The sequence below is a fragment of the Vipera ursinii genome (genome assembly GCF_947247035.1).
Source record: "Vipera ursinii genome assembly, chromosome: 13".
Taxonomy (NCBI): Eukaryota; Metazoa; Chordata; class Lepidosauria; order Squamata; family Viperidae; genus Vipera; species Vipera ursinii.
Window position 1 is genome coordinate 14,149,490 of NC_139526.1, and position 25,255 is coordinate 14,174,744.

The window sequence follows — 25,255 nt, forward strand, 5'->3', positions numbered from 1 at the left end:
AAGGAGCAACATGGTTGGAAAATACACGAAAGACACAGAAGTCTCCTCGGGAATTGCAGAAAGGAGCAAAATCCTTCCATCGAACGCTCCCACTTACAATTTCCACAGTCTCAACACAGTTCCGGCATGGCAAAATTAATTTCCCATAGCTCTGAGGAGGCTGAATAGAAGTCCTATGGAACTGTTCCAAAGCTGCCTTTTTTCACGAGGCAACTGGGCTTTGTTTTGCTTCGAAGATGTTTCGTTTCTCATCCAAGAAGCTTCCTCAGCTCTGACTGGATGGTAGAAGCTTCTTGGATGAGAAGCAAAACTTTGTCGAAGAAAAACAAGAAAGTCCAGTTGCCTCGTGGAAAAAATGCACCCTTGGGACAGCCAAGCTCCTTCCTTCCTCCAACTGCAGGGGTTTACTTCACGAGTCATGCTTTCCTCAATAATACCTTGCTTAGCGACCGAAATTCTGATCTCAGTTGTGATTGGAAGTCGAGGTCTATCTCAAATTTAGACCATTTGGCGCCGAACTAAACATCATTTTCTCAAATTTAAGCCACTGTTTTTTTAAAAAAATCGTTCCAAACGTCAAAAGCTCGGCATAAGACGAAGCCCTGAAGCAGCTAACTACACTGAAATCTAAAGCCGGGAGAGTAAAGACCGACTCACTGGGGCTTTTGAAACTCAAGTGCCAGAGGTTCAAGATGGTTAGAAAAATAAACCATTGTCCAGAATTCTTGACAAGCTTTTCGTTCCAGCTCACTCATGTGGTCAAAGATGTGTAGTCGAGAGGCAGGTATGAAATGCATTTTTTCCCCAAGTCACAGATTGATGTCTTCCACATCTTCATCACCCATGGCCCTGTTTCCTTCCTTCCAACCTATAGCGGTTCCTCCATGGGGCTCACCCATTCTTGACCCTGTGGTGGTCCATTCTGGCCGTGGGATCCGTCAGATGAAAATGTGGGACAAACAAGCGTGGTTGTGGGTGAAAGACCCTTTGGCCTCCCCTGGCCCTCACCCACGTGGACCGTTTGAGACACAGAAGCGCACGTGATATTTTGCCAAGCCACCACAAGAACAAAAGACGGGATTTAGACACCACAGACTTCGCCCTACACTCTACTGCTAAAATACTGTCAGAGCTTCTAGCTGGCTCACCAGACATTCACATGGGAGAATTGACCTTGTCTAAGACAACGGACCGTCGGAATGGAGAGTTAGGGTGGAGCAATAAGGACAGAAAAATGTCAATGTAGCCCGGCATTTTGTATGGCTAATGATCTGTCCTAGATGGTTAATGCCGGGTGGCAATCAAAGGAGGCCTTCAAAGCATGGGCATCTTTCCAAAAGCCCACGCTTCCTCAACAGCGACAAGAGCATCTTGGATAAGGGTGCATCCATGAGCCTGAGACAACTAAAACTGCAGGTGAGACTTGAAGATGACCAAAACTCAGGGAGCAATGGCAAACTTTGGGCTGCCAACGGTTGTGGATGGTCAATCCAAAGGCAATGAACGTGTATATGGCGTGCATGTGAGGGAAACTGGTCTGACGGGCGTCTGGAGCCGCATTGGCGGCTCACGTCACCTCCAAGGAAGCTGGCGAGACCCGGTCACACTCGGCCCGCGAGCGGAGGCTGTGCCACTGCTCGATGGCGGTACGGTGGGAAGTGAGCATCCGTCGCCAGTGCTTGGACTCTGAGGAACCTGTCGAATACTGGCCAATGACAATTCTCCCGATGAAGTCGTTGCTGCTTTTCACGTTGTGGCCGTAGACTGGAGGAATAAAAAAAAAGTGGGGGGGAGAAAGAGAGAGGGAGGGAGGGAGGGAGAGGGAGAGAGAGGGAGGGAGGGGGAGAGAGAGGAAGGGAGAGAGAGGGAGAGAGAGGGGGGAGGGAGAGAGAGAGGGAGGGAGAGAGAGGGAGGGAGGGGGAGAGAGAGAAAGGGAGAAAGAGAGAGAGAGGGTGGGAGGGAGAGAAAGGGAGGGGGAGGGAGGGGGAGAGAGAAGGAGGGAGGGGGACAGAGAGAAAGGGAGGGAGAAAGAGAGAGGGAGGGAGGGAGGGAGGGAGAGAGAGAGAAAGGGAGAGGGAGAGAGAGGGTGGGAGGGAGAGAAAGGGAGGGGGAGGGAGGGGGACAGAGAGAAAGGGAGGGAGAAAGAGAGAGAGAGGGAGGGAGAGGGAGGGAGGGAGAGAGAGAAAGGGAGAGGGAGAGAGAGGGTGGGAGGGAGAGAAAGGGAGGGGGAGAGAGAGGAAGAGAGAGGGAGGGAGGGAGGGAGAGAGAGAGGGTGGGAGGGAGAGAAAGGGAGGGGAGGGAGGGGGAGAGAAGGAGGGAGGGAGGGAGGGGGAGAGAGAGGAAGGCAGAGAGAGGGAGAGAGAGGGGGAGGGAGGGAAAGAGAGAGGGTGGGAGAGAGAGGGAGGGAGGGGGAGAGAGAGAAAGGGAGAGGGAGAGAGAGAGGGTGGGAGGGAGAGAAAGGGAGGGGGAGGGAGGGGGAGAGAGAAGGAGGGAGGGGGAGAGAGAGAAAGGGAGGGAGAGGGAGAGAGAGAAAGGGAGGGAGAGGGAGAGAGGGTGGGAGGGAGAGGGAGGGAGAGAGAGAGAGAGAGAGATGCCTGAAAACTGACAATACAACACGACACAAAAGCAGTCCTCATTTTGCCCCATCACTCTAGAATCCTGTTGTGCGTTGAACTTTGATTTCACACATTGTCTAAGTTCAGACGTTATGGTCTCTAAACCACGTTTGATGGCTTAGGTTGAAGGGCTAACCCAGCCAGCGATGGTTGAAATGATAGCTCAACCAATCATGATGTTGAACAACATGCTGACCAATCATGAGGTTGATTTGGTTTGGGCTTAGGCTGTGGCAGGAACCTCAGTGCGATTGTTGCCTGAGCTCAGAGGAGATGTTTGCCAATCTTGATTAATGGCTTTGCCATAAACCTTCAAGGCACGTTCATTCCATAAAGCATAATTAAATAATTGCCGGGCATGGCCCATTGATCCCAGGAGCTTCTTGCCTTCTTCAAAGGTGCCTTGATTTCCAACTTTCAAGGCTAGGGCAGCTAATCCAGAGAAGCCACACCCGGGACAAAGCCACAGAGATGTGACACAACGCCGTCCTGTTGTAGATGCAAAAGAAATACACGGTGGAGAAGATCTGGAACTGCATCGCTGTTTTATTTTTTTTTCAAACAGCGAATGTTATTTTGACCATCTTTCCTTTCCCAAACGCTGGCAAGGGATGACTCACTCCTGCAATAATTATCAGGGTTTCTGATCTGGAGAAAGGAACCAGGCGCAGTGCAGGCTGCATGCTACAATTGCAAGACAGCCTTCATCATTGGGTCATGTTTAGATGTTGATGGAAATACACACACACACACACACACACTTAATTGTATTGCAAGAAAAGCAAACTGGAAGGATACGAGTCACATACCTGTGAAAACCAGGCTAGTATTTTCGAGTTCTTCTTGCGCAACCTTGAAGCTGAAGGACTCGTTGTAGAAAGGGTCAATGGTGGCCTTCATGCAGGAGGTCTTCTTGGTCTTGGCTAATTTTAACCCATGAACAAGCTGGATTTTCACAAAAGGATCTGAACACAAAGCACAAACAATTCCAGCTTGGCAAATGAACGGCTCCATGCGTGCATCAGAGGAAGCTACGTGTTATTTTGAACCCAAGTTGGTTGAGCGAGTCAAAAACCAGTCAGAGTGAATTTTAAAGCTGGAGATCCTAATTTGCTTGTCCAGCTCCTTTTTTTTAAAACCCTCTGTTCTCCTTTTGCGTAATTATAGTTTGCTGAGTTTGCTTAAACCAGGAGCAACCCAGGAAACGGGAAAATATATGCCCTAGTCACATGTCATGCTAAGTCACAATTCCAATTGGAAAACCAAGAAGAAACCCTAAAGGCAATCATGGATGAGTCGTAATCTTCTATTCAAGTTTTAAGAAATGTGGAATGTATTTCTTATGATCTAGAGATGTAGTTGTTTTCCCAGACATTTCATTCCATTTTATTGGTGTCTTTGAAGACTGTATAAAAAAAGGATGGATATCCATTTTTTTCTGTCTTGGCACTATAAGAGATTTGAGGGCTGTCTGACTCACATGATTTGGTCATGCTCCTTTACACACTAATTTTTTTAGGTTTCAAGTCATAAACATATGTTACACAACTCTGGGGAAACACATAACCATGAAATGTGAGGCATTTCTATTCCTAAAATATGGAACTTGACATTTTATGAAAATCTCAAGCTCTGTCTAGGGAATTGTCCCCACGTAGGTGGAAAGAAACCAACACGCCAGATGTTAAGAGAGGATAAGACATTTATATTCTCTATCCATCTTTAAAATGCTTTGCGTTTGTACAAATGAGAAAATAGGGCCCAATATTCCTAGGTCTATAATCTCAATTTAATTGTGTGTTCAAAGGTTAAGCTGTTTCTATATTAATGCTGTATGAATCGTTCCCCTCTTTCGCGTTCTCTCTCTTTCTTCCTGGTTTGAATCATCATGCATATTTTTCCTTATTAGTGTTACATTTGTATTTTCATTAAATATATACTATGGTAAAAATTCAGCATTACACAGGTGGTCCTCGACTTACAACGGTAACATTCTGTGACCAGTGGCGCTGAAAAAAAAGCGACATGACCTTTTTCAGGCGTACGACCGTTGCAGCATCCCCTCAATCACGTGATTAAAATTCAGGCTCTTGGCGACTGACTCAAATTTACGTCGGTTGCAGCGTCCCCGGGGGTCACCTGATCCCCTTTTGCAACCTTCCAACCAGCAAAGTCAATGGCGGAAGCCAGATTCACTTAACAACCGTATCACTAACTTACTTAACAAGTGCAGCGATTCACTTAGCAACTGTGGCGAGGAAGGTTGTAACATGGGGGAAAACTCGCTGAACCAATGTCTCACTTAGCAACAGAAAATTTGGGCTCAGCTGTGCTCCTAAGTACAGGATTACCTGTATAGCAATGCAGGCTTTTAAGGAATAGAAGGGTGTGTGTGTGTGTGTGTAAAGGTAAAGGTTCCCCCGCACACGCATGCTAGTCATTTCCGACTCTAGGGGCCGTTGCTCATCTCCGTTTCAAAGCCGAAGAGCCGCCGCTTGTCCGAGGACGTCTCCGTGGTCCTGTGGCCGGCATGACTAGACGCCAAAGGCGCACGGAACGCTGTTACCTTCCCACCGGAGTGGTCCCTATTTTTCTACTTGCATTTTTACGGGCTTTCGAACTGCTAGGTTGGCAGAAGCTGGGACGAGTAACAGGCGCTCACTCTGTTACGCGGCACTCGGGATTCGACCCGCCAAACTGCCGACCTTCCGATCGACAAGATCAGCGTCCTAACCCACTGAGCCACCGCGTCCCTATGGTAAAAACAACAACAACAACAAAACAAAATGGGGGGAAAATCTGCAAGGAGAGGGGGTCCTTTTTCTAAAGGAAGGGTGGTGGGGGGGAAAGAAACAGCCTTGACCTCTCCTCAGAAAGAGAAGCCTCTTCTGGACAAAGACGAAGGCCTGCTATTTCAATTTTTCAAAGGACAAATGCGAGGCGGCTATTGTGGAGCAGGAGAGGTCAGAACGCGCTGTTGGCTTCCCATCAGACCTTGGGGAGGGAGAAACGAATCCCTTGCTGTCTTTGAGGTGGGGGGAAAGCCCGCTTCGGCAGAAAAGAGCGGGCAGGAAATCAGACTGGGGCTGAAGGCAACAGCCAAGGAGATTCTCCTTGGCAGAGAGAGGTCCACTGTACCGTCTCCGCCTTGAGAAGAAGGCATCGAGACAGCACTGGGCCACACTGAAGCCTGGAAGGGTTCAGCCGGAGGTCCTGGGCTTGGCGGGACCCCTTCTGGGTGAAGCCCTGGAGAACCGAGAGAGCCAGAAGAATCAAGAGCTGAGCCGTTCTCTCCTCCCATTTGCGAAATACTTCTATCTTCACCTACACGCTCCAGGTCCGATAAGAGAATACACACGTGCGTTCACGCAAACCCTACCTGAACCTTGGCTCATGTCAGTCTGCAGTAACTGCTTTGCTCTAATGATGTCCACATTGAGTCTCCCCGCACTGGGGAGGTAGTTTAACGAGAGCAACAGCTCTCCCAGCTCAACTTCGTTCTGCAAACAGAAAAGGGCAAGCGGAATCAAACACAATCCAGCACCTGAAAGCAGGACAAGAAGCAACGGATGGAAACTAGTCAAGGAGAGAAGCAACCTAGAACTAAGGAAAAGTTTCCTGACAGTTAGAACAATTAACCAGTGGAACAACCTGCCTCCAGAAGCTGTGAATGCTCCAACACTGGAAGTTTTTAAGAAGAGACTGGACAGCTATTTGTCTGGAATGGTATAGGGTTTCCTGCCTGAGCAGGGGGTTGGACTAGATGACCTCCAAAGTCCCTTCCAACTTATTATTATTATTATTATTATTATTATTATTATTATTATTATTATTATTATTAAAAAGGATTCTTGACATGTCACTTTTTTTTTAATCCAACGCTTTACAAGCTAAAGGGAAGGAGGGGGAGGGGAGGGGAGGAGAGAGGAGAGGAGGGGAAAGGGGAAAGGGGAAAGGAAAGGAAAGGAAAGGAAAGGAAAGGAAAGGAAAGGAAAGGAAAGAAGGAAAGGAAAGAAAGGAAAGGAAAGGAAAGGAAAAAATGGGGAAGGGAAGGGAAGGGAAGGGAAGGGAAGGGAAGGAAAAAATGGGGAAGGGAAGGGAAGGGAAGGGAAGGAAAAGAAAGGAAGGAAAGGAAAGGAAAGGAAAGGAAAGGAAAGGAAAGGAAAGGAAAGGAAAGGAAAGGAAAGGAAAGGAAAGGAAAGGAAAGGAAAGGAAAGGAAAGGAAAGGAAAGGAAAGGAAAAAATGGGGAAGGGAAGGGAAGGGAAGGAAAAGAAAAGAAAAAATGGGAAGGAAGGGAAGGGAAGGGAAGGAAAAGAAAAGAAAAAATGGGGAGGGGAAGGGAAGGGAAGGAAAGGAAAGGAAAAAATGGGGAAGGGAAGGGAAGGGAAGGGAAGGGAAGGGAAGGGAAGGGAAGGGAAGGGAAGGAAAAAATGGGGAAGGGAAGGGAAAGAACTCCACGATAGTCAGGAGGAGAAACTGTAAGCAACCTGAGGCTAAAATGACCTACGAAATATCACTGCGGCGGAGTCCTTAAAACCAAACCCAGCAAATTAAAAGAACAATTTTTTTTTTAAAAACAACAACGCCCTTTCGATTCACTGAGTGGAGACCCAGAAGTTACCTGAGAACTGGGCACCAGCGCTTTCCACCAATGGCCGCCCTTCACCAGGTCCACCTCGCTCAGCGGCATGGACACCTTCCCGATGACGCAGTGGCGGGAAAATTTGTCAAAATCCACCACCGTCAAGAGCAGAGTCCTCCTCTGAGCTTCCAAAAACGGGATGTCAAACATGTACCTCTCTTCAAAGATGGGGTTCTGGGTTTTGCGCTTGACGCCCGTCTGCTTTGAGTTCTTCTGGTCGGGAAGGAGACAGATCTTCACGTAGGGATTGGAGTGGGCCATATCCTGCCGGGCGCCATCGTAGGAGATGGGGGGAGGCAGGTCCTTGGCTTCAATGACCCGGACGATGAGATAGTTGTGCAAGAGGTCGTACTGAGTGCTAAAATGGAGCTTCCCCAGCTGATACTTGGCTAAGATCTCTTCGTCCGTCAAGGAATCCAGATCGTCGTTATTTGAATCGAGAGAATACAGTCCTGGCTCGAATTTCCGAAAATACTCATCCGGAGTGTAGGTTTTCCGCAGGATGCTGGGCTGGACAATCTCCTTTTTGGAGCCTAGAATTCCAAACTCGATGGGCTTAATATCAATAAGGGGAGAACTCGGTCTCCTCAGCTCTAGACCTGGAGGAAGAAACAGGATTATTTAATTTAATTTTAATTCCATTTATATCCCGCCCTTCTCCGAAGACTCAGGGCGGCTTACAAGCTTAGCAGTAATAATAATAATAATTATTTTACCTACCTAATCATTTTACCTACCTCGGAAGGATGGAAGGCTGAGTCAACCTTGAGCCTGGTGGGATGCGAACCTGCACTAATTGCACTAATTATTATTATTATTTTAAAAAAGGGCAGAAAGTTGCCGTGAGCAGTCGTCCAAATGGGGAAAAATGCTTTGGATTCAGTTGAACTCCTGCTGAAAGCCCTGGACATATCTGAGCAGGGTTGGTTTTTGGTGGGGATTTTTTTTTGGTGGTGGTGGGAGGCTGATAAAAAAAAAGTGTGGGGGGAAGAATTTGCTTTTCTTCCAGACTGTATGTGTGTCTGTTACGTGTGTGCGTGGGTGGCTGTGTGTGCACAGGTAGTCCTCAGCTTCCAACAATTCAGCCCCAAATTCCCATTGCTAAGCAAGACGGTTTAATGGAGTTAGGCCCCATTCTGCGACCTTTCTGGCCACAGTTGCAAAGTGAATCACTGCAGTGGTTAAGTTAGTAACATGGTCATTAAAGGAATCTGGCTTCCCCCTGGACTTTTTTTATTTTATTTTAATTCCATTTATATCCCGCCCTTCTCCGAAGACTCAGGGCGGCTTACAAGCTTAGCAGTAGCCTTCATTCTATGTATATGCCTGCTTGTTAGGGCTATCACACACACCCCAAGCGGCATTATTACAAAGTCAGCTTATTGCCCCCAACAATCTGGGTCCTCATTATACCTACCTCGGAAGGACGGAAGGCTGAGTCAACCTTGAGCCTGGTGGGACTCGAACCTGCACTAACTGCAGGCAGCTGGTGTTACTTAAGGAGGCATTAGCCCAGAAGACTGCAAACAGGGATCACATGACCCCGGGACACTGCAACCGTCACAAAGGTGAGTCAGTTGCCAAAACAACTGAATTTTGATCACGCGACCTGTGGGGGGGGAGGCTGTGACAGTTGTGTGAAAAACGCTCATGAAGCACATTTTTCAAAGCCGCTGTAACTTTGGACGGTTACTAAACAAACGGTTGTAAGTTGAGAACTATCTATCTCTCTAGGCCTTTGTTCCGGAATGTACGTGTACGTGTCTGAAAGTGTGATTTTTTTTAAAAAAAATAAAATAAATAAATGAGCAGGCATGAGAGAAAGTGAGAAAGCAAGTGGAGATGGCAGAGAACATTCATTTCCCCATACTCTTTGTTCACACAACATATTGAATTTGCTTCCTGAATGATCTGAATTTGCAGAATTCGTGGAATGATAAATCGGGTGGGCACTCCCTACCATTTGGGTTTTCACTTATCCAGGTTAAATGTAAAGGTACTTAGAGAGACCCAGTGCTTTTTTTTGTAAAAGAAAAAGGTGCCGGAACTCACACATGTTATACAACCCGCCTTGCCTACCCTACAAGGTTCCATTCAAAAAAGGTGCTGGAACTCCGTTCTGAGCGCTCTATGAGGAAAAAAAGCCCTGGAGAGACCTATCTATCATCAGCACAACTAAGCTCCTCCTTCTCTTCCATCAAGCTCCACCCATCCTATCTGCCAACATGGCGTCCAGCTGTGGTCCAGCTTCTCGGATCCCCAGCTAACTTACTCGAAATCCGTCTTGTAAGGCTGTAAGTGGAACGGGAGGTATCCGTGGACGACCGTCTTCTGTCCAATGAAACGTTCTGAGGGGTTGGGGATGGTTCACCCGTTGCGTTATCCGAGTTGCCATTTTTGTCTTCACTTCGATTGCTTAGCCTGTTGGAAAGATCAAATCTTGGAATCATCCAGGCAACGTTTCCATGCCTCGTTTTCTTCCCCAGTACCAAGAGCATGCAAGTGCCTGGACATTTCAGGAAAAGATAAAACCCTTTTTTTTTACTTCATGAGTGCATTGACGATACATCCTAGACGGAGCATTAAAATATATATATAGAATAAAATGGAGCTGGAAGGGACCTTGGAGGTCTTCTAGTCCAGCCCCTTGCTCAAGCAGGAGAATCTATACCCATCTCAAACAGGTGACTGTCTAGCCTCTTTTTAAAAACTCACTCCAGTGATGGAGTGTCCACGATTTCTGGGGACTGGTTGATTGTCCTCACTGTCAGGAAGTTTCCCCTTAATTCCAGGTTGCTTCTCTCTTTGGTCAGTTTCCAACCATTGTTTCTCGTCCTTCCCTCTGGTGCTTTGGAGAATAATTTGACCCCCTCTTCTTTGTTGCAGCCCCTCAAATATTGCAACGCTGCTATCATGTCTCCCCTATTTTTTCTTTTCTTTAGATTAGCCAAACCCAAGTCCCGCAGTCGTTCTTCGTATGTTTTAGCCTCCAGGCCTTGGATCATCATAGTTGCTCTTCTCTGAGTTTTTTTCCCCTAAACTCTCAAAATATATGAGAGACATTAGATGATGGGACAGTGGACCCTAGACTACTGTTTCTCAACCATGACAACTTTAAGAAATATGGACCCAGTCCCAGAATTCTCCAGCCAGATACGCTGAGGAGCTTAACGTTGTGAACTGAAGGCCAAACAGCTGAAATTTCCTCAGGATGCTGGCTAGGGAATTCTGGGAGTTGAAGTCCACAAGTCTTACATTTGCCAAGAGAGAGAGAGAGAGAGAGAGAGAGAGAGACTAGAAACCAAGAGTTAGTGAGTTCTAGTCACACTTTAGGCATGAAGACTGGCTGGCTGGCTGACATTCAGCCAATCAGCATGAAACTGTGAATTCTAGTTCTGCCTTAAGACATGAAAGGTGGCCAGGTGATTTTGGGCCAATGACCAAGAGTTGGTAAGTTCCAGTCCTGACTTAGGCAGGAAAGCCAGCTAGGTGACTTTGGGCCAATACCAGGAGACAGTGAGTCCTAGTCTACCTTAGATATGAAAGCCGGCTGGGTGACTTTGGACCAATCACCAGGAGACTGTGAGTTCTAGTTCTGCCTTAGCTACCGTATGAAAGACAGCTATGTGATTTTGGCCCAGTCCTTCTCTCTCAGTCAACCCACCTCCCACGTTTGTTACTGTGGGGAAAATAGAAGGAGGAGGGACTACTAAAAATATACATCATCTTGAATTTTTTTTAAAAAAAATGAAAATAAATGAATTCATTTTAAAAAAAAAGAATCCAGCAAGCTGCCACCGCCGCCGCTGCTGCTAATTTACAATTCTTTTCAATCTCTCTGCTTCCTTTTGAAAAGCTCCCGGTTTGGCTTAACAAGGGCAGCTGCTGAGAAGAAGAATGGAGCTACGCTTCCAGTTTAATCTCACAGAATACAAGGCATTTCTTTATGTGTGTGTGTGTGTGTGTGTGTGTGTGTATGTATATATATATATATATATATATATATATATATATATATATATATATATATATATATATATACATACACACATATATCCATATATATATATACATATATACATATATATACATATACATACATACACACACACACACACACACACATATATATATATATACATATACATATACATATACATATACATACACATACATATACATATACATATACATATACATATATATATATAATGAAACAGGCATGTCATTTATCTTATGATCTACAAAACCTCAGAGCTCCCCCCCAGTTCTCATCTCAAAGAAATAAAAGCAACAAGGGGGGGGGAAAGGCGATAGGAAAGCACATTATTAGAGAGGGAATAAAGAATGGGGTCCCCACCATGCTTGTTAAATCAGCATAATAAGATTTGCTAGCTTGAGACAGACCAGCTGGTCAGCCCTCGGAAGGTACAATAATTGAAAATACATCGTGCTTTTCTTCTTCGACATGAAATTAGGCCTAATGCCTCTTCTCTGACTCTGGCTCCAAATATGTTTTTGTAAAGGAAGAACACCCTGCTCATAAAGGGGACAAATATATAAAGGACTGATGCCCTGCTCCTACATGGCAAATATATCTTTATAAGGAAAGGATTTGTGCCCTCCTCCTAGATGGCACAAATAAATATTTATAAAGGAAGGATCCCCTGCTTATGATGGCACAAATATATTGTATATGTTGATTAAGGTAGGATACCCTGCTTGTAATTGACACAAATAGAGGAGGAGGAGGAGGAGGAGAGGAGGTGGGGAGGAGGAGAAAGAGGGGAGGAGGAGGAGAAGAAGAAAGAGAGAAGGAGGAGAAAGAGGAGGAGGGGAGGGGGAGGAGGAGAAGAAAGAGAGGAGAAAGGGGGAAGAGGAGGAGGAGGAGGAGGAGGAGAGGAAGTGGGGAGGAGGAGAAAGAGGGGAGGAGGGGAGGGGGAGGAGGAGGAGAAGAAAAAGAGGAGGAAGGGGGGGGAGGGGGAGGAGGAGAAGGAAGAGAGGAGGAAGGGGGGAAGCGGAGGAGGAGGAGGAGGAGGAGGAGGAGGAGGAGGAGGAGGAGGAGAGGAAGTGGGGAGGAGGAGAAAGAGAGGAGGAGGAGGAGGAGGAGAAGAAAGAGAGAAGGAGGAGAAAGGGAGGAGGAGGGGAGGGGGAGGAGGAGAAGAAGAAAGAGAGGAGGAAGGGGGAGGAGGAGGAGGAGGAGGAGAGGAAGTGGGGAGGAGGAGAAAGAGAGGAGGAGGAGGAGAAGAAAGAGAGAAGGAGGAGAAAGGGAGGAGGAGGGGAGGGGGAGGAGGAGAAGAAGAAAGAGAGGAGGAAGGGGGAAGAGGAGGAGGAGGAGAGGAAGTGGGGAGGAGGAGAAAGAGAGGAGGAGGAGGAGGAGAAAGAGAGAAGAAGGAGAAAGGGAGAGGAGGGGAGGGGGAGGAGGAGAAGAAGAAGGGGAGGAGTAAGGGGGAGGAGGGAGGAGAGGAAGTGGGGAGGAGGAGAAGAAGAAAGAGAGGAGGAAGGGGAGGGAAGGAGGAGGGTTTAGTTGTTTTCTTGAAGACGTTTCATTACCAAACTAGACAACATCCGTGCTAGAAGGGAGTGGGGTTGCTCTCTTTATATACTCTGGCTTGGTTCTTAATTAGGGTGTCGTTTACTATTAGTTTGAAGAAATCTGCCGTTAAATTGGGAGTGTTATAAACTGAGGGGCCCTTGGTGGTCTCTGAGCTGGATGGCTTTCTTGCAGACCTTCCATTACCAAGCTAGGTACCGTCATCCGAACTACCCTTCAAATAAACGGTGCCTTCCAAACACTCCCAAACTTACAACCAGGGAGGAGTTTGGGCTGGAAAAGGCCCCAGGATTTCCACTTCGTCTTCGTTGGACTGGCAACAGCTGCACTCGTAGCACTTCTGGCAACAATTGCGACAGGTCCATCTGCACAGCAAAAGATCCGAGATTCTAGACAACAGGCCCTGAGGCCGTTAGAAATCAGAAAGCAAAATTACAAGCAGCTGATGGTGAACAAGGATAAACAATTGTAATTTAACAGGCAGATCCCAGGAGGATTTCAGCTCCGTGTGTGTGTGTGTGTGTGTGTGTGTGTGTGTGTGTGTGTGTTTACATCTCTGTAATCACAGATCTAGATTTTTGCTTATTCTGCTTTGGTCAACTTGGACCTTTCTGGATATTGTTGGATGTCGTACTATCAAGTCATTTTTTTGACTCCTAATGACCACAGAGATAGATTTTTCTCTTCGGCTTCTGGAATACTGGACATCAAAACTATCATTCAGGATAACTGGAAACTATATCAGCCGGTGTCCAAAATTTCCAGCAAGAGCCAAGTAGAGGGAGATGGATATGAAAACTACAATAGGATTCTTTTTTAAAATTATTTTATCTGGCTCCTAAACCGTGGCTTATGGGTCAGCATGACACCAGCCCCTGTGGCTCATCCCAACCTTGGCTAAAACCCCATGGTTTGGCATAATGTTTCTTCAAGCTGTAGTCCAAGTTCAAACAACCTGCTAAACTAGGGATGTCCAACCTTGGCAAATTAAAAACTTGTAGACTTCATCTCCCAGAATTCCTCAGCCATCCATGCTGGTCCTTGAGTTTTCCTGCAAGCTTACATTCTTGTAAAATTGTAATGCACAAAGCAACATGTTTTCCAAACCCCCTGCTAAGAATGGGAAGATGTAGAAGAGGAATAAAGGGCCATAAATTAAAACAAATCCTAATTATCCAGGATTTGCCCACAAAGAAAAACGTATCGTTTCCACTACAATAACCCAAGCTATTAAAATATATGCCAAGCTGGAAGAATTTCAGTGCTTTACCGTGAGCGGAATGGAGGGGATTTCAACCTTGCTGTACATTTTTATAATCCATCGTCTTCAGGGAATGGAACAAGCATTTAAAAAAAATGAGGAAAGCTTTCGTGCTTTGAAAGGCAATAGAAGCCGTGCAAGTGAATCAGATCATGAAGGAAAGGTCAACCACTTCTGGACTTTTCAGAGCGAGCACCACATCGGGTAGCGGGGAGGGGAGTAGGGTGTGAGCATCATGCGTCAAGGGATGGTAAAGCAAAGGTGAAGTCCAGGTTTCAAGGAAGCAAATCACAATTGGCCAAACCAGTGTGTGTGTGTGTGTGTAGGGGGGGGGTTCCAATATTTTTGTTTAATTTTGTTCTGTCTCTGTTCAATTGTCTTCTTTGGGATTTGGGGTGTTAATCTTTTGAATAAAAGAAGAAGAAATTGAATAATTCCAATTGGCCAAACCAAATCTGTGAGAGCAGTTGATAATGATTCAGGACCCTGGACAGCTCCAAGAGGACTTCCTCTCCCCCCCCCCCACAAATGGAGCCCTGTGGGAGGCACTGAAATAAATGTTGATTCAGCCCCAAACTAAAATTTTAAATTGAGTCGCACCTTAGGGCTCCATTGGTGGTGTTTTTCCCCTCAGAATAAACCTTATCAAGTAAAAGGATGGTACTCATTCCAAAGCCTTTGGCATCCACAAGACCAAAAACATAACACGTCTCTAGGACAGGGGTCTTCCAACTTGGCCCTTTGATGAGTTGCGGACTTCAACTCCCAGAATTCCTCAGCCAGCATGCCTGGCTGAGGAATTCTGGGAGTTGAAGTCCGCAACTCATCAAAGGGCCAAGTTGGAAGACCCCCTTCTCTAGGACTTCTCCAGTTTGAAGTCAGAGAAGATCAAGAGATCAGAGTCGGAAAGATGTATACCAGGGGTGGGTAACTATGTCAACTTTACAGCCTGTGGACTTCAGTTCCCAGAATTCCAGAGCCAGCCATGCTAAGGAATTCTGGGTCTGGACCGTGCTGGCTCAGGAGTTCTGGGAGTTGAAGTCAAGCTGTAAACTTGACTTAGTTGCCCATCCCGATGTACAGTATACTATAATGGTGAAGACAGTGTTAGTTCCTTACTGTCGCAGGGAATAAGCTGAAAATATAAACACAAACCTCTGCTTTATATACAAAATCACTTCCAGTTTATATCTTACATCTACAGCTGGCCAGCTGCAGTTGTGAAATGTAGCCCTTGACTTACAATACAGGCCAGAATTTCCATTGCTAAGCAAGGCAGTTAACTAAGCCATGCCCTGTTTAGCGACCTGTTTTCCCATGTGTAGCCACTAAGTGTGTCTGGCATCCCCCATTGACTTTGCCTATTCGGAAGCGGGCTGGGAAGATCGCAGATGGCGACCACGTAAGTCTGGGACACCGCAAACATTTTAAATACGTGACAGTTGCCAAACACCCCCATGTTGATCACACGACCGTGGGGATGCTGTGACGGTCATGAGTGCGAGGATTGTCACATTTCCCAGTACTGTTGTAAGTCCGAAATAAGTCAATGATCCTACGAGAGTACGTCAAAGAGATCGTCCCAGCAGAGCAACTGTGGGATTCCCAATTCTCTCCCATAACATGACTAGAAATTTTGTACACCAGTGGACCGACAGCATAGGTAATTATCTGTAGCCAAACCAATAATAATAATAATAATAATAATAATAATAATAATAATAATAATAATAATAATAATAATAATAATAATAATAATAAATCCGCCAGCCACAGTTCTCCTTGTTAAAGGGAAAAAAAAGAAAAGAAAAACCTCGCGCTGTTTAGCCACAGGAAACCAAGGTGTATTTTTACTCACACAATTTTACACCACCAAGCGTAGGAAGCCAGACGAAGGGGCGAAGGGGAAAAACACACACACACACACCTGATGGTCTCGTTCTGTGTGTCAAGAGAAAGGATGACTCATCAGATTAACTCACCTCATTTATCGGCTCCAACTGTCCTTTTAGATATCCATGATGAAGCAAAGGGGCAGAAAATGAAAAAAGACAAGACCAGTTTAGTAAAGGTTTACTGATTTATTTATTTTTTGACTCCCCACCTGCAAGGCCAAATATGTAACTGTGGGCCTTAGCTTTCGTTTCTAGTGGGGGGAGGGGGGGAGCCATACTGAGTTCTATTTTAGGGAAGGTAAAAGAAGGATCTCCAGGAGGGATATTCAACTGCTATTGTGAATTTTCCTCAATTGCTTACTATTTTTGTCCTTTTGCAAAAAAAACAGCAACGAAAGAAACAAAGGGGAGTGGGGTGGGGGGAAAAGCCTCTTTATAAATCTCTCTGTATTTCGGGCTATTGTATAGGGAGTACGGCCATAACCTGAGGCCAACAGTTCTGTCACTAAATGAGACAGCTGCTAAGTGAGTTTTGCCCCAATTTATACCACCTTTCTTGCCCCAGTTGTTAAGCTGAATCACTGCCGTTGTCAAGTTAGCAACACGGTCGTTAACTCAATCTGGCTTCTCTCTTCACTTTGCCGGTCAGAAGGCCGCCGAACAGGGTCGTGGGACCCCCGTTATAAATATGAACCAGTTTGCCCAGCATCTGAATTTTGATCATGTGACACCCCCCCCCAGGGGCTGCTGCAACGGTCATAAGTATGAAAAACAGTCAAAAGTCGCTTTGTTCGGCGCCATCGTAACTTCGAACGGCCACCAAACGATTGATCGATGGATTGTAAGCCGAGAACTAGCTATAAGTCCTGAGTCCAAAAACGAATGAAAACCGTCCTGCAAAGTAAGAAATATCCCTCTAAACGTGGGAAAGAAACAAAATGTACGGCTTATTCTCCCAAGGTCCAGCTGCAAATAGACTTTGCGATTGCACTCACGTTCCAAAATTCCAAAAGCATAAATTAGGTTTTAAGTACCGGAGCAAATCTTTCTAATATAGGATAAGCAGGAATTCCATAAGGAATGCACAGACTGATATTGCGGAATTACAGAATAACAGAAGGGACCTTGGTGGTCTTCGAGACTAGAGTAGCCCCCTGCTCAAGCCAGCGCATGCTGGCTGAGGAATTCTGGGAGTTGAAGTCCACGAGTCATAAAAGGGCCACGTTTGAAGACCCCTGCCCTATACCATTTGAGACAAATGGTCGTCCAATCTCTTCTTAAAAGCTTCCAGCGTTGGAGCATTCACAGCTTCTGGAGACAGGTCATTCCACTGATTAATAGTTCTCACTGTTAGGAAATTTCTTCTTAGTTCTAGGTCGCTTCTCTCCTTAGTTAGTTTCCATCCATTGTTTCTTGCCTTGCCTTCTGGTGCTTTGGGAAAATAGGTTGACCCAGAATAATAGCATCACTGGAGAACACAGTTGGAAGGGACCCTGGAGGTCTTCTAGTCCAACCCCCTGCTCAAGCAGGAAATCCTATACCATTTCAGACAAATGGAAACACACACACACACCCCTCTTCTTTGTGGCAGCCCCTCAGATATTGGAAGACTGCTATCATGTCACCCCCGGCCCTTCTTCTCATTAAACTAGACGCACCCAATTCCTGCAATCTTTCTTCATATAAGATATGTGTGCAGTGCAATAAAATACAGCCCAGGAGTTGCTTCGTTCAGCCACCGTTCAGCTGGCTTATGGATTCTCTCATTCTGCCCTGGAGACAGCCTTTGCCCTATTTAGTTATCCAATTTATATTGAGTATTGCTGAAGGCTCCCACGATCCCAAAAAATCAGTGAAGGCAGAGGCAAAAAGGACTCGCTCAGCTGCTGCTAACCACCTAGCAGTCGTTTTCAGAAGCCCTAGCAAACCACGGACGTACAAACCGTCTCTTTGGAAAACAAACTCTGCATTCACAACCGGGCTTGTTTGCTTGCCCACGGCCAGTCTTGCCTTAAATAACATTGGACAAGGAGGGAAGGGTTCAGAAGCAGGAGTGTAGTATTAAACCAGGCTGTGAGTCAAGAAAACACTTTGCGTAGAAATGACAAGGGCAGAGGTCGTCCTATTAAAATGATCTGCGTTAATTGTCCTTCATAGAGCTAGCCCAGGAGTAAAATTCCTGTTTTGCATGTACCAAGTTCCAGCTTCTAATCTCCTTAAGAAGAGTGGAGAAAATGACCTCTTGAAATTCCATCCCAGCCAGCCGCTGGTAGTTAAAGTTAGCAATAGAAGACTAAATACTCTACAGGTGGTCCTCGACTTACGACCGCAACGGAGCCCAAAGTTTGTTGCTAAGTAAGACATTTCTTAAGTGAGTTTTGCCCCATTATACGACCTTTCCTGCCACAGCTATTGGGTAAATCACTGCAGTTGTAAAGTTAGTAATTAAGAGACTCTGGCTTCCCCAATGACTTTGCTTGTCCGAAGCCCGCAGAAGGGGATCACATGACCCTAAGACACTGTCACCGTCATAAATATGAGTCAGTTGCCAAGAGAGCACCAAGAACAACAACTCCTCCTCCTCCTCCTCCCTGCAAACCTTCTAGCCCTGATGATGTTCCCTAGTTTGGTAATGAAATGTCTGCAAGAAAAACAAGTTCAGAGAGCACCAAGGACCCCACAATCTTCCTCCTCCTCCTCCTCCTCCTCCTCCTCCTCCTCCTCCTCCTCCTCCTCCTCCTCCTCCTCCCTGCAAACCTTCTAGCCCTGATGATGTTCCCTAGTTTGGTAATGAAATGTCTGCAAGAAAAACAAGCTCAGACAAGCACCAAGGACCCCACAATCTTCCTCCTCCTCCTCCTCCTCCTCCTTGCAAACCCCACTCCCTTCTAGCCCTGATGATGTTCCCTAGTTTGGTAATGAAATGTCTGCAAGAAAAACAAGCTCAGACAAGCACCAAGGACCCCACAATCTTCCTCCTCCTGTTCTGTACCAGCCTGCTACCGGCCCTGCAGAAAAGGCAGGGACAACCCCTTTTACAATAAGGCAAGAGGCTGGAATTACGCCTGCCAAATTTATTACTACAAAAACAAACAAGACACGAACCAAGAAACCGGAGCTTTAAGAAACACGAACTATCCAAGTGGTTGCCTTCAGCAAACCAGCCCTCCCAGACATTCCCCTTATATAGAGTTCAGGGCGTGGCTTCTCTCTGCCTCCTTCCGAGAAGCCCCATTGCCTTCCTCTCTTTACTCCTAATTGACTGCCTCCTGCGTCAGGCGTCCTTGAACAGGGCCAGCTGTGGGTCATCTTCATCCACGCTGTCAGGCTCACACAGCTGGGTCTCCGTGGTGACCAAGTGGGAGGGGCCTGTCTGAGGGCTCTCATCAGCAAGATCTTCAACCCCTTCAGCAAGGTCTTCAACACCCCCCTCCTCCTCCTCCTCTGAGTCGTCCGACCCAACTGCCGAACCCACAGGCTGACCCTGAATCACAACACCTCCTCCTCCTCCTCCTCCTCCAACCCCATTCCCTTCTAACCCCGATAACGTTACCTAGTTAGGTAACGAAACGTCTGCAAGAAAGCCACCAAGCTCAGAGAGCACCAAGGACCCCTCATTTCAACCCTGAGCTCCAAATGTCCTCTTTTAATTGAGATCACACTTTCCTCTTCAAATAAACAAAGTCAAACGATTCCACTGAGGTTAAGACATCCTTCACTTGCAATCATTACATTTTCAGAAGAAGAAGGAAAAAAAAACACATCACAGCTGTTCTCAAACTTTGTGGCATCATAAAGGTCCCTGCAGGCAAAAACCCTGTGCCTTTCAAGCTTGCACAAACAGAAAGCGCAACCTGGAACGTGTTTTGATAACACCCTTGTGCTGCAGGTGTGGCACGTATTAACTTAACCACTGACATTTGCAAACAGGGTTTACAAACGACTGCGGTTAATTCTCCAGGACTGAATAAACCAGGGTTTCCACTTAGGAAATCCCAGCTATTTCGGTGCTTTGGCCCACCGCACCATATCGTCGTATTAATCCATGGTTACTTTTATCGCTTTCCTGGTTTTTTAAGTTAGCATTCTCTTTGGGGTAGAAATTGCTTCTTCTTTTTTTTTTTTTTGCTCTGAAAAATGCCACGCAATTCATTTTGCCCTTCCATGAACATATATATAATACTCAAAACGACAAATCTGAAATATCCGTCTAGGTTTCCTTTGAAAGGTTTTGCATGAGTCACTTGCGGAGTTTTCAGAGAACAAGCTGTGAGCAGTTGGAGTACAGGTAGCCCTGGACTCACAAACCACAATCCCTCTCTAAACTTTCTGCCGCTAAACGAGACGGCTGTTAAGTGAGTTTTGCACTCATTTTACGACCTTTCCTGCCACAATTAAGTGAATCACTGCAGTTGTTAAGTTAGCATTACGGTTGTTAGGCATATGGTGTTAGCCTACAATGTTGGGTTGAAAATATATTAACCATAATGCTATGTCTTTAAGTTGTTAATTGGCCAATGGGTGTGTAAGTGTTCTCATGGCCATAAGAGGAAGCCAGGAACGTAGCTTCTCTCTCTCTCTGAATTCACTGATCTCTACTGTTACTGTTTTTGCTCTGCTGTTGGTTTACTACTGTTGTAAACCTGAACTGTGTATTGACCTCTGGACCGGTAAGAAGACTTTGTAGTTTGGACTGTTGCTATTGTGTATGACCTGGACTGTTTATTTTTGACTGTGCATTTTTGTTCTTACACCACCTTAAAAGTAAAATACTTTTTGTTTTTATAACTCAGTGTACTCCTGTGTGTGACTCTTACTGCTCTCAGTACCCTTCCTTGTCTGTGCAACTCTTTGGTAGCACAAGGAGACCTCTGCACAACAAATTCCTTAACAACGGTTGCAAATACTATTTATATTTACCTGTTACTTATAGGTAAAGGTGTAGGCCTGTGCGTATTTGGTATATAGTATGCTTTAAATGGGTGTTATGGATGAGTACACTTGGAGAGGAAGCCCCTAAATTTCATTTTTAAGGGGTGCCGTTGTGCCCACAGGGGAAAAAATGACAATAAAGGTTATCTAATCTAAAAATCTAATGCATCTTTGACTTCTCCCATTGAGTTTGCTGGTCAGAAGGTTTCAAAAGGGGAAATCACGTGACCCTAGGGATGCTGCAACCGGCGTAAGTACATGCCAGTTGCCAAGTTTCTGAATTTTGATCATGTGACCCTGGGGATGCTGCAACGGTCGTAAATTTGAAAAAACAGCCCCACATAACTTTTTTCAGGGCCACTGTAACTTGGGTCAGTAAATGAACAGTTTTAAGGTTGTGATTAGTTTATAGTTCACGTGTTGTGCCTCCAGAAAAGTGTGTGCATGCAGTTAATTATTTAATTAACTGGACTAATTAAGCAGCCACCATCCTACATCATACTTAACAGAAACCGTTCCCCAAACCTTACGAAACCCTTAGAAATGGACTCCCAACCCATCGTCTATTTCCTGCTCAGTCTCCGCATTTATCCCTTTTCTCTTCTCTCCAGCCTGGCCTACCTCGCAGGACTGTTGTGAGGACGACAGAAGAAAATCACGCTTGCAGCCTTAGGTTCGAGGGCATATATATAAAAAAAAAAACAGACAGTGCCCTTAAGGCAAATGAAGCTACTGGGGAGGCAAGCTTGTTGCCTTAGATGGGGATGATGGGAACTGAAGTCCAACGCACCTCAAAGTTTTCTCCGGAGTAGCAAGCCAGGCTTGGGCTTCCTTTGCCGCTGGCCTTCCTTTTCTTCTCCCGATTGGGCAGCCCCCTCCCCAAATGAGCCTCTGGATTCTCTTTCTATTATTATTATTATTACTACTACGCCAGCAGCTTTGTCGGTCTCAGAATGACCCTTATATCCTTTCATACGATTTTAATCGACAGCCTTCAGAGTCTTTGAAAAGGAAAACTCCATCGGAGCAGAGAGAACCAAGCCTGGGGGCGGGGGGGGGAAACGAAAATAAAATCAGATCATATCTACCCAGGAAGGGAGATTTTTATTTTTTATTTTTATTTTTTTAGCGAAAGAAACGTTATCAACCCAGCTACCCGGCTGGCCTCTGGGTGCAAAATTTGCTATTTGCATTTTCTATCCCCCCCTCTCTCTCTCTCCCTTCCTCCTCTCCTTCCATCTGCTGGCTTCACACAACAGGCGTGCCAACCTTCCCCCCACCCCACCCCCCCATCACATCGGTGGGGCCCTGCCACCCACCCACCCACCCACCCACCCACTCCCCTGGCCTTAGCCCGCAAGCCCACTCCCATCTGCCCAGGAAAAGTCAGCAGCCGCCGCCGCCGTGCATTGTACACGCATCTGTTGCCAGATGGGTGACCCACCTCCCCTTCCTTCCTTCCTTCCTTCCTTCCTTCCTTCCTTCCTTCCTTCCTTCCTTCCTTCCTTCCTTCCTTCCTTCCTTCCTCACGCCCTCTTTGGCAGCTTAACATCAGGGCAAGCCCCTTCCACCCACCGCCCCACCGGCGTCCCCTTTGCCCGCCGCGCTCCGGTGCTTCGAAAGCAAGAAGGTCGTGGGAACCCTGCCCGGAGTCGGCTGGCAGACTCAGAAAGACGAAGGAAGGAAGGAAGGAAGGAAGGAAGGAAGGAAGGAAGGAAGGAAGGAAGGAAGGAAGGAAGGAAGGAAGGAAGGAAGGAAGGAAGGAAGGAAGGAAGGAAGGAAGGGTGTCGAGGGGACCCCCCAGCCCCGGGAGATGGGGCCGAAGCAATGGGGGAGGGGAGGGACTCCACCTATTCATGCTACAGGTTGCATTTTCCTCCTGGTCGGAGGGAACTCCGGAGCAGCTCCCGAAACTCCAGTCTGCTCACTCAAGTTTGCTGCGGGGGAGGGGGGGGGAGAAAAAAAATATCTCGCTTTTTGCAACGCTGGGGATGCTGGTGTGGGGGACCCCCCCCCAACGCGTCTTCCTTTCCCCCCCCCCACCTCCCTTCTCTTCTCCACTTGCTCGCTCGGTTCCCAGCAAAGGCAGCCTGGAGGGTGGAGGGTGGGGGAGGGTCTCCAGCCCCTCCCCCGTCTCCTCTCCCTTCGCCTTTCCTCCCACCCACCCCCACCCCCCCACCCCTTCAGCCCTACCTGTATATACGCCATCTTCCTCGGGCGCTCACTTAAGCCCCCTTGGCAAGGCGAAGCATGGCGTCTGCCCTCCACAATAGGAGTCCGTCCGACGTGCTTCGCTTGCTCAATGAGGACTGACGGAATGACCAGCCCGTTGAACTCTTTGCGCTCGGCAGGCTGGGCTGGCCACCAGGGAGAGGAGAGGATGGCAGAGAAGGAGCAGCCTGTCCGGCTTCGCGGGACTCTCTTTGCATCGTAGCTGCCCCTCCCTCCCTCCCTCCCTCCCTTTGGTCATCCCCCTCTCTTGACCAGCCAGATTGGGGGTGGGGATCACTGGGGGTCAAGAGGAAAGCCACCGGCTATAGGCGAAAATGCCGCAGGCGACCGGCGAGGGAGCGGAGCGGGGGGCGCGGGGGGGGGTCTTCCCAGCCTCCAGCAGTTTTGAATCAGCTGCCATCGGGAAAGGACCCGCCTAAGCAAATCAGCTGTTTTGCTTTTAGAGGGTGGCGTTCCTCGCTTTGGCCTCCAGGGGGCGCTAACCAGCCGGCCGCGGGCACAACTGGACTGCGGCCAGGCCTGCAGGGGGCGCTCAGATGAACCTTACAGAACCTTGGCAACTTGAAGACTTGTGGACTTCAACTCCCAGCATTATAATTATATATATATATATATATATATATATATATATATATATATATATATATATATATATATATATATATATATATATACACACACACACACACACACACACGGTATATATACGGTATATATACGGTGTATATACGGTGTATATACGGTATATATACGGTGTATATACGGTGTATATATACGGTATATATGTGTGTGTGTGTGTGTGTTAGTAATTGTTAGTAATTTACATATATATATATATATATATATATATATATATATATATATATATATATATATATATATTATAATTATATATTCAGAGGCTTGGCAACTGACTCGTACTTATGATGGTTGCGGTGTCCTGGATCGTGTCATCACTCCTGGCGACCTTCTGACAAGCAAACTCAATGGGGAAGCCAGATTCCCTCGACAACCGTGTCACTAACGCTAACTGAACAACTGCAGTGACTCACTTAAGAACGTATTAAGTGATTCCCTTGACAAGAATGGTGGTAAAATGGGGCAAAACTCACTTAACGACTGTCTTGCTTAGCAACGGAAATTTGGGGATCAAGTATAGTTGTTAAGTTGAGAACTACCAGTGCATGAAAGTTCCTTCTACCAACATGCAAATCCACCCTGTCTCTCTTTTTTAATTCCACTAATGCCCCCCCACACACACACACATGGGTTACACAATCCCTGACTCACTCCCATCCACTGGGCACGATGGGCTCGGTAGTCCAGCCCTTAAAGTAAGCTGGTTCACACCGGGTTGAGTTCCCTACGGCTCACCAAAATACACCACAATCAGTGGCTTCACACAACACATTAAACCAAAACCTCTTAAACCATGTTCTGGTTTAATGCAACGTGCGAACCCAGCGACTTAGGCAGCAGGATGCCGAACCATCTGCGTGCAAATATCGCAGCCGTCAGCTTTTTCTTGGGGGCAAAAACAGCATCGCTTCTTCCCTTCCAGGCTGCTAAAAGTCAAGGCTTTAACTAGATTCTCCGATAGCAAACAGCCAAAATCTGCTTTAAAGGGCTGTTTGCCGGGGGGGGACGACCTCTGAGCATAAACAGAGCTCCCCTCTTTTGCCCCAGAGAGCCAAAGGCAGGAGAGAAAAGGAAAGGGGATTTTTGAACAGGTAGCCAAGGAGAAAGTGAAAGTAAACAAGAGAGGCATTGCCCAAATCGATAGATAAATGGAAACTCCAAAGCTTGGCCAAGTTAGTACTCACAATTCCAGCTCCGTCAAACGCAGCAGACATCTAGAGAGAGATGGCTCCCAGGGAGGAAGAGGAGGAGGAGGAGGAGGAGGAGGAGGAAGAGGAGGAGGAAGGACAGAAATTGTGGATGGATAACACACACTGTTCTGGCTCGGGCAAACGCCGCTTGCATGAGTGAGCATGCTCATCCCTCTGCCTTTGCATCCTCTCCCATGCGCTCAGAAGCAACAACACCCCTCAAACAATATTTCTGGGGTGCCTCCTCACAATACCCCCCATGGCAGGTGGGGGTGGGTGGAAGAGGACTCTCCA

The 25,255-nt window shown here is 46.8% G+C and overlaps 1 protein-coding gene across 2 annotated transcripts; it reads right to left on the bottom strand.

The window, feature by feature from the left end:
- Positions 1-1,567: 1,567 nt before the first annotated feature.
- SYT17 (synaptotagmin 17) lies at positions 1,568-24,985 on the bottom strand (the record flags this gene model as incomplete). 2 transcript variants are annotated; one of them, XM_083373115.1, is made up of 8 exons in its annotated part: positions 1,568-1,764; positions 3,425-3,580; positions 5,995-6,115; positions 7,238-7,857; positions 9,531-9,679; positions 13,067-13,215; positions 16,056-16,073; positions 24,956-24,985. In XM_083373115.1, the coding sequence occupies 8 exons, from the start codon at positions 24,983-24,985 to the stop codon at positions 1,568-1,570; spliced, it is 1,440 nt and encodes a 479-aa protein (XP_083229241.1). The 2 variants fall into 2 exon arrangements, with proteins under 2 accessions (XP_083229241.1, XP_083229242.1); XM_083373116.1 differs by lacking the exon at positions 24,956-24,985 and adding an exon at positions 23,094-23,108.
- Between the last annotated feature and the right edge of the window lie 270 nt (positions 24,986-25,255).